The 9,502-nt window shown below is 40.1% G+C and overlaps 1 protein-coding gene across 1 annotated transcript in view; it reads right to left on the bottom strand.

The window, feature by feature from the left end:
* mboat2a (membrane bound O-acyltransferase domain containing 2a) overlaps positions 1-8,984 on the bottom strand; it is a 49,449-nt gene extending 40,465 nt beyond the window's left edge. Inside the window, exon 1 of the mRNA XM_080870107.1 lies at positions 8,741-8,984. Within this exon, the coding sequence (XP_080726233.1) occupies positions 8,741-8,824 (84 nt within the window). The 5' untranslated portion in view covers positions 8,825-8,984. The remainder of the gene's footprint in view (positions 1-8,740) is intronic.
* Between the last annotated feature and the right edge of the window lie 518 nt (positions 8,985-9,502).

Below are 9,502 nucleotides of genomic sequence, written 5' to 3' on the forward strand. Positions count from 1 at the left end.
GCCTCAAACTATGAGCCTCCACTGTGTCTTACAGGTGGCTATAACCAGTGTTGTACTTCACTCTTGACCACCTCTGCACTGTAGGCGATTTGAACCACCAATCTCTCATTTGGATTCATCACCCCGCAAGACCTATCGCCACTGATTTGCAGTCCAGTTCTTGTTTAATTTGGCATACCTAAGGCTTTTTTTCTTTTTCTTTTTTTTTACAGTTTACCTTACTTTCTTGGCATTATTGTCCCACTGAGACCAATAATGATGAGGTTTTGGTCTAGATAAATCAACTTAAAAGGTTTTCCTATTTCCTAAGGACATGGAGTTTCATGTACTCTTCCTCTGCTGCCCTTGCAGGCCTGCCACTTGGCAAGAGAAAACAAACAGGTTAGGGTAAAAGGACTGGACTGAAAATGAGTAGAAAAAGCAGGCAACTTAAAATACAAGCTGGGATAACTATTGTTCAAGACTACTTTAATAAATTAAAGTCTGACTCCATAGAAGCAAAATATTAAGAAACATACAGTGCAAGACTTTTGCACAGTACTGTATATTCTCTTATTTATATTTATATTGGATGCATCTCCTTCATCTTGTTTGACGAAATGAAAAAAAACTGGCTGTGGAATGAATTTGACATTTTATTTGTCCGAGGAAGCCCTTGTATTTGATAAGCTTGCGGAGAATATGTTCAGGCGCTGCTTCATGAGTTTTAAATTTGTTTATATGGGTTAAAAAAATAAATAAAAAATTTTAAAAAATCCTTTTTTGCTGTGCACCACTGGATAAACTGACATTATCTATCATTTAATTACTTTGAGAAAACTTTCCGAAGCTGCAGTTTCCTAAAGTACAGCCTCGCTCAGTGACACCTAATAAAGTAAGACTGTGAGCTTTGCCTTCACCATCATAACCTAAAGCAGATCTTCTCAGATGAGTTTTGCTTGGTCACATAAATTCACATTCTGCAACATCAAATTTATAGAAATTTGACTAGCCTGTAATTTGAAATAGCTAAAATGAGCCCCTGAAAATATCTTCTCTGTGCCACCTATATGCTGTGCCACTCAAGTACTAAACTGGCACTCCAGGCCCGAGAGTGCAGGCTTTTTAGAAACCCAATCCACCCTCATAGCACCACACCATTACCAACAGAACTAATGAGTTAGTATAGCTGAGTCATGTGTACATCCACTTTTGTGGCGAGCACTTCAGACTGAAGAGGAGCGACAGCTGCACAGATTTCCCTCTCTTTCTCAATCTACAACCTACCTGCTTTGCTCTACCATGCAAACAGCAAAACCCATAACAACAGGCATTAGTAGATAAACTACATTACAGGATATACGGAAATCACTTGACTGTGTGTGTGTGTGTGTGTGTGTGTGTGTGTGTGTGTGTGTGTGTGTGTGTGTGTGTGTGTGTGTGTGACATAACAGATGCCTTGTATCACACTTGACTGATGCTTTCAGCCTAATGGCTTTGCCATTCCATGACTGCATTTATGGTTAGTAAGAAATACATCCATACCCATCAGAGTTATCACTTCAACCCTAATACAGGATGAGGTCATGGTGAATACTGAGAGTGGAAGAAAAAGGGGGGAGCTCCAAGTTTTGCTCAAAGATTACCAAAACCAGCTAACCAGTGAGTCTCCAGACAACTTAAGAATTTGGGAAAAATCACTTGAAAGGGTAAATAAAAGGGTGACTGCCACGCTATGATGATAGAACGCAGGTTTGCGCACAGTTTGTCTCTCTATAATGTAGCAGACTCAGTGAGGGAAAGAAATATATGAAAGGCAGCAGCAGAATTTTAATCGCTGTTGAAAAGAAATTAAGAATAAATGGTCCAAAACTCACAAGAGGTGCAACAAATTTAATTTTCCTAATAACATTTAATGGAACTTAATCAGGACATTATGTGGGAGAAGTACTACAAAATGCAGTTTTAGTAATTACACTGATTAAGATGTGTAAATTGGAAAGCTATGGGCTGATCCTTCCTCTATGGTCAGATCTTGTACTTCTCTGGATTTTGCTGTATGTCACACTTGTAACAGATAAGTGTCATAAACACATAATCATTACGTCTAATTGCATTTAGAGGGAGCTTGTCTGCTTGTTATTATTACTGCGTTGCCTGTTATCAGCAACTAACAACAAAGCATTCCCATATTCCCAAGGAGGAATTACACAATGCTTGTATAGTTGATAGCTAACCATAATAACGCAACAGCCACTGGCACTGTATTACAGAGAGCTAAGGGACCGAAATCAATTGAAAGGATACAACTCCCAAGAGGTCAGCCAATTAAAGACAAAGGGGAGGTAGGGAAACTCTAACAAGACCCAAGGGCTTAAAATGAAGACCAGAAGCCCCAAGGCAGGGGACTCTGGGAACTCAGTCAGTGGCAGGAGACTTTGGAGAGGAGCAAACATAGGATTTTTCAGGCAAGGCTTATCCAAGCTCTGCTATCGCTTTACTAAATGAACTGAAAGAAGCAAATGTTTGCTTTAAGGCTAATAAGAGGAACATTAAGTTCATTTTACAGGAAATCAGAGGTATCTGGAATTATTTTGAGTCCCCTTTCAAGATCCCGTTTTTTTACACTATAGATGTGACTACTTTTATCTGCTTTCAAACCTCAGTTAAACACATTTTAACCTAACCATTAAACTGAATTGTGTCACAGATCACAGGGAATTGACAGTGGATAAAAGAAAAGTGGGAGTCAAACCCTCAAGCACTGTGTGGGCTCAAAGGCCTTACAGCACAATAGCTGGGTAGGCAATCCAGCAGCAGCAACAAAAGAAAGCTTGTTATTGTGATAACAGACATGTCCGTTGACTAGGGCTGGGCCATATTATACCGTTCACGGTAATACCGGTATAATGTTAGGCAACGATAGGAAAATGAAATATCGCGATAGAATATGAGTAAAACGCGCATGCGCAGTGCCTTTGTTTTCATACGCACATGGCCGATTGTTGAGTGAAACAGATGAACCAGAATTGGTTTGTAAAAATGGTGCAACTTCCGTGATGTGGAACTGGTTTGGTGTTTGTCCGTCAGATACACGACAAAGCACATTTTTTTGCAGAACATGCAAGCGGCCATCGTTATTGTCGTATTTGTCGGACTAAGATGCCCTTAAATCTGGGAGTAATCTAGGTCCTAAACTCCGTATACTTCAGGTCAAACGAACACTGCAGCATCACTAAGAGTTAAAAACTGTCTAAATTCTTTCATCTTTAATAAAACGATCAGCATTGCTGCTTTACCAGGTGTAACTATGAAGTTTAACTTCCAGGCATCCATGAAAACAAAATGTATTACATTTAACGGAGTTAGAAGCTAGCAGGAAGCTAGCGGAAGTTAGCTCGCTAGTTACCTAAGCATGATATAGCATGTTCTGACTGAGAGATTTCTGAAAAAAATCAAATGTACAGCTCTGCTATCACTTCCAACATAAATGAAGACAGAAAACTAAACAGCAGTGACGTTTGTAGGGTTACTGAAGTTGGGCTAGCTGGTATATAATGATGTGCTACGTGATCGCTAGCGACACAGCTATGTTAGCATAACATAAACAGTGAAGCTGGAGGACGAACACTAACACTTTTCCACTTATAAAAGTTAACGTTAAGGTTCCTCATGGTTAGAGACAAATGCAATCGCATGGCAGGATGCTGTAAAAGGACCAATCTTCAGTCAGGAGAACAACTGAGATAATCCGTCCACAATACGAGGTTAGTCGTTAGTATACTGCAACAACATGGGAATAGAGCCGCTGCCAGAGAATTCAACATTAATGAATCAATGGTACAGAATTGGAGGAAGCAAGAAGAATGAGTTTAATAAAGTTTGATTTATCTGACTGCTTTGTTTCGCTTAATGTGCCTTATAATCCCGTGCACCTTATGGTCCGAAAAATACGTACTGCACACTGCAGTTTAATGTTGCAAAGCACCTCTTTTTAACTTCAGTGGATATTATACGTGGTTATGCTCAGGATATGTCAGCCCATTTCTACTGGAAATGCCTTTTGGTTAAACTTTCAGCAAGGAATTTGCATTTGCACTGTTACATTTTTATAAAGCTTTAATGTACATAAAAACCAGCTTCTTGTTTAAGTGAAAATAAATGGAAGGTTGTCTTTTTGCGCTAGTAATGTTGTGGAGTTGTATTTTGTCTCGCATCAATTATATCGTCAGTTATATAGTTATCGCAAATTTTCAAATATATATCGTGATAAATATTTTTGGCCATATCGCCCTGCTCTACCGTTGACTGTGACAGACTGCAATCCAATATGTAGCACAAACAGAAGATTGATTCTACAGCTGGGCCTTTTGTGAGCACAGGACACAGAGCAGAGCCGCCTGTACACCGTGAGCCCCAAAGACTATATCTTTATATCAGACAGTGCACAGTGAAATTACCACTGAGCTACAAAACCTGCATGTTCACGGAATACCTCTCAGCACGGGTACAAATGCTCTGCTATTTCAAGATGAAATGACAAAGGTGAGAAATTGATACTTTTGTGGCTGAGCCATCAAATCACTGGAGACTAGAGAGAGTACTGTGTAATCCATCAGACAGTATTTCTCTGCATCACAAGGCAGGGCCACTACGGTCTACTGACACACTCACGTCTGCAATAATCAGCTGAAATCTCAAAGCTGTCTCTGAACCTGAATACATGCAAGCTCCTGCCTCCCAGCTTTAAAGGTCACTGCTTACATTAAAAACATCTCATCCAAAATCTCCACTGAATATTTGAGATCTATAAAGACCCTAAGTAAATGAGCAAAATGCCTTTTATTGGTGATGTCGTGCCAGTCGTGGCAGTGTAGCCTATGAGTGCACCACCTGCAAAACACAACATGGTACAGTTGGAAATTTCCACACTGCCATGCTCCTCTGAGACATCCCACACACCTGCACAGGTGGTAGTGCCGTCAGCCTTTTGAATGCAAGTAAACTTTATCAAGTCACATCACGTTTACCCAGAACACTGAATAGAAATGCAAAGTATATCAAGCGTGAACTATGTAAACTTAATACAACAAGATCATTGGTTACAGACACGATCACCACCCTGTAGTTTTAGCCACTAGGCCTGAGCGCTGTAAGGAAACAAAACAATAACACGCTGTAATGGCTGCATCAACCATCTGTGCATCACAAAGTTGGTATTTACTGATGTCAGTGGATGATATTTATCTGTTGCGTCACATCTTCTACTAGTTGTTGGGTTTGTGAAAAAAAAAAATCTTCATTTTGTCGGTTGAGGCACCTTTTTTTCTGATTTATGCCAAGGCAACAAGTATGACTTGTCAATTATTTATCAGTTGTTTGTCCTATACAAGACACTGTCTTATTAGACGTTAGTGCCGTGGGTCATGTGACTTATCACAGGTGATTTAAGATTGTGCCGCCCAGTGTTTCATTGTCTGCTGAAGAGCAGGTTTGCCTAAAATGTCACAACTAGATGCAATAAGTAAGAAAACCGTTGAGTCCTGTAGTGTGCAAGCTGTTCATTTTTTCCATGTTATATTTTTTCAGCTCTGCACCTGCACCGCATGATGTGCATGGATTTGTTCCCGTTTTATATTAATCAAAAAAAATTCTATTATGGCATTAGCTATCAGCTGAATTGCTTTTTTAAAGGACAGTACAGAAGTGCACAACTGGTGCACTGCAATGTAAATGCAAGACAAAGAATAGCTGCACGTACAAAAAAAGTTTATCAACTGATCTCTATTGCACTGTTGACAAGCAAGAAGGCTGTATCTGTTGTTTCACATGCATTTGGTATTGCTATCACCAGTTATTATAACTATATTAAGTTAATTCAAACATCACTTTCAGCCTACAAATGTCTAAAACAAAGGGTTAGTGCATATATACTTCATGGAGTCTCTTACTAGGCCTCCAGCTGCTGCATATTGAAACAGCTGCAGAAGGAACATCACAGCTGATGCTGCAAATTACAAAAGTCCCTTCTAGCTTCAGTGTCATCAAAAAGAGGAAAATTGAATTTGGCCATTACCGAAGTCGTTTCTGGTATGGAGTCATACATTTATAGATGGACTGCATAATTCATTCAACTGGGTTATTTTTGATTTTCTGTCACTCAGCTGAATGATGATATGGACCCAATGAGCCTTGATAACAAGCAAAGCAGCTGTGAGGTTATGTGAACTGGACATTTCAGATTGAAACTGGATCTGCGATGCCTCGACCTGTTTGTAAAAAAAACAACAAAAAAACAGGACGTGCAAACATTAAATCCAAGAGATTTGATTTGATTTATTTACCCACCAGCTCTGAAAATGGCAGCTAAGGCAGCTCTGCTTAATTGTGCAAATACGTGATAGAACACCAAGTCCTAAAGGGAGTAAGAGAGAGCAATAAGTGTCCAGCATCCTCACTGAAAGTGGATATCTGAAACAAAAACTGTCTTTCATGCTTCCTGATAAAAAAAAAAGGATCTGTAGACCAGTCGACATAAGAAGACTGAGTAGGAGGAAGATGGGATGGGGATGATTTCTTCATGAACACTGTATCTTTAAGACTAAGTGCATCAATTTGTACTAGATATGGCACAGTTTAGGATTTTGGAATGTAATTGTGTGTAATCTTTTGAATGTAATTGTGTGTAATCTTTTCTCCTATAAAAACTCTTGAATCAGAGTAGGTGAATAGTGTTTGTGTGGGCACACAAAATGCAGTGGGAGGTCTTATTCAAAGTAGTGCCGGCATGTTACTGACAGAAGGCGGGCAGTGTGTGATGGAGAGAAAAAGAAGAGAGAAGGAAAAACATAGTGTCATTTTAGATTTTACAGCTTCTGTTATAGCTCTGAGACGAGCCAGTGCCGAGGAGTCCTAACATACAGGGAGGTGCTAGACCAAAGCAGGTGTTGATGTCCACGGGACCGCACAGAGTAGAAATGGAAATGTAGGTATTTTAATGCCAAACGCTGAGGTTGAAACATGCTAAATATTGCAGGATACAAGAGAATAAAAATCTCAACAGCTTAGCATGAGATTTGGTTCCAGTCAGCTACAGATTCCTCTAATAATTCTAAAACTTATTATACAACTATTGCAATCAAAAAACAAGCAAATAAGTTTGGATCCCAGGGATGTACACTCCTTACTTCATGTGACTGAGTCCTCAACACATGACACTCCCTGCAGAAACTGGTACATTCTACGGAGGAGAAAAATAATGGCACATTCTTGTCTCCACATGTAGCTTCAACTGAGGATGAAAGACTGGTTTACTGCTTGACACAGCAAGACAAGGAGTTAAACATTGACTAAGTAGCTGTGTGCAGGGTCTGCCAATGGAGATGCAAACCACGTAGTTTATTCACAAATGACAAAATCCATGATTCTGGACACAACTATTTTGTGTAACAAAGTTACATTTTTACTTTTAAAATATGGTAAAACACTAGCACTAGTGCTTGGCTGGGGAAGCAAACATTCCCCACCAAAAACCTTCTATAATGACTTCAAGACTTGCATGTGAAGAAAAATGCATGGCATTAGGAGCATGCCACTCTAGGAGAACATTTTTGGGGAACTTTTTTTATGCTTTCACAAAGTGTTATTCAGACTAGTTATGGCAAATGCCGAAAGCAATGTGGGGAATAAAAAGTAAATCGAGGTTTGATTTCAGATCACAGTTAACAAAAAGAACATTACCTGACATTGACAAGGAAGGTAGCAAGGTAGTTATTTCAGTACAAATGCACGAGATTAGAAAAGACACAAAAATGGGCCTTATCTGTCTTAGACTAGTCAGACGCTTTTACAGACAAACACACCATCTCTGCTGTCCAGAGCTTTGAAACCACCATTACAGATCATTATGGACTGATCCACCAGAGTTAGTGGGTGTGGTGCCTGTGAGTGCAGCTAAAGTGCCAATGTTTTGCACTACTTCAAGAATCTACCAGTGACAAATATACTTCAAAATAATCCACACAAGGCACAGCTATCAAAAGTTACCCAACCCGTCTCCATGCTGTTAAAAAAAATGCCCAAAGACCTGGCTTTGGGCATTGTTTTTAACAGCATGGGTCTCTCTTCTGGTGAACAACACAACACTGTCACATGTTTTCGCGGTTTGGGAATTTTTTAAAGAGGGATTCATGAGCTAAGATTCCTACAGCTATGAACCTAAAATAAAGCCTTACATCATAATCACAAGCCTGATTTTTTAAAAACAGCTCACCTTTAACTATACAGCGATAGATTTTGTATGTAAGAGTGAAAAATCAATGCAGTGGGTTAATCGTTCCTGCCTGCATACTGACTCTTTAAGGAATATTTAAGTGAAATTTAAATACATTTAAACTAGTAGACCTCAATTAGACTGGAGGACCCGATGGAATATTTAAGAGATCCCAGTTTGGAAGAGACTGGATTAGGATCTGGGCATCGAAATAAAGACACAAAGGGCATTACCGTTAGTGTAGCTTGGCTAAGAACTAGCTGATGGTGACAGTGAACCACCAACTGTGATATTTGTGTGCGTGTGCATGTGTGTGTAGTCGTTTTCAGTGAAACCGCAATGTATAAATGCTAAGCTAACGATTTGGTAGTGCGCATCACCAGCCTCTGCTAACCTCAGATCTACGGATGCTTCCTAACTGTGACAAACATGTATCGTAACGTGCCTTTCGCTTCACCGATCAATTTTTTTCTTCATCCAAACACATACCTGGTCAAGAGGGAGGTTGATAATTTCACTGAGCGGCTGCAACAGAGTGGATCCAGTGCATGATGCTGTCGTTTGGGTAGCCATGCTTGGACGGTGTCCGTAAATCCTTTCGTTTCCTTTCCTCCCCTCGGTTCACCTCGCTCCCCTAGGCTGCTGCAATGACAAATACACTGCCGCCGCCGCTGTTCCTGCCGCTGCTGCTGTTGTTGCGACGAGCTGTACTGTTGTCATCCACGGCACACACTCAACGAAGATAACACAGCCGGAACAAGAGAGTTACCCGTATGTTCTTTCTTGCAACTCGTAGTTATATATGTATTAGCTACGAGTTGCAAGAAAGAAACACGTTTGAAAACTAAACCACATTTAAGCCCCCTCTCGCCTTACACAGCATGATAATTATTTACATTGAAGAAAAGTGGCAACTCCTGTTAGGAGCACGCGCAATGTACGTTGTCGTAAAAAAAAAAAATATCCACTGCTATTTATTCACGAGCTGAGGGTTGTTTTTGTTGTTTTTTTTTTGTTTGTTTGTTCTATCTAACGTTTAATATAATCTTCGTTCAATTTCATTAGCTCAAATAGGACACAGCGGTTGCTACTTTTGAAGGCTAGCGCGTGAACTATCTCGATTGTACAACACCTTTGATGACAATGACGTCGACAATGGTGTCGGTGTGGGTGGAGAGATGGCGACCCAGCCCTCCCTGACAACATTTTTTGACCCCTGTGTGCGGAGAACGTGAATCCCATTATCCAGTG

Source organism: Rhamphochromis sp. 'chilingali', assembly GCF_963969265.1.
Source record: "Rhamphochromis sp. 'chilingali' genome assembly, chromosome: 21".
Lineage (NCBI taxonomy): Eukaryota > Metazoa > Chordata > Actinopteri > Cichliformes > Cichlidae > Rhamphochromis > Rhamphochromis sp. 'chilingali'.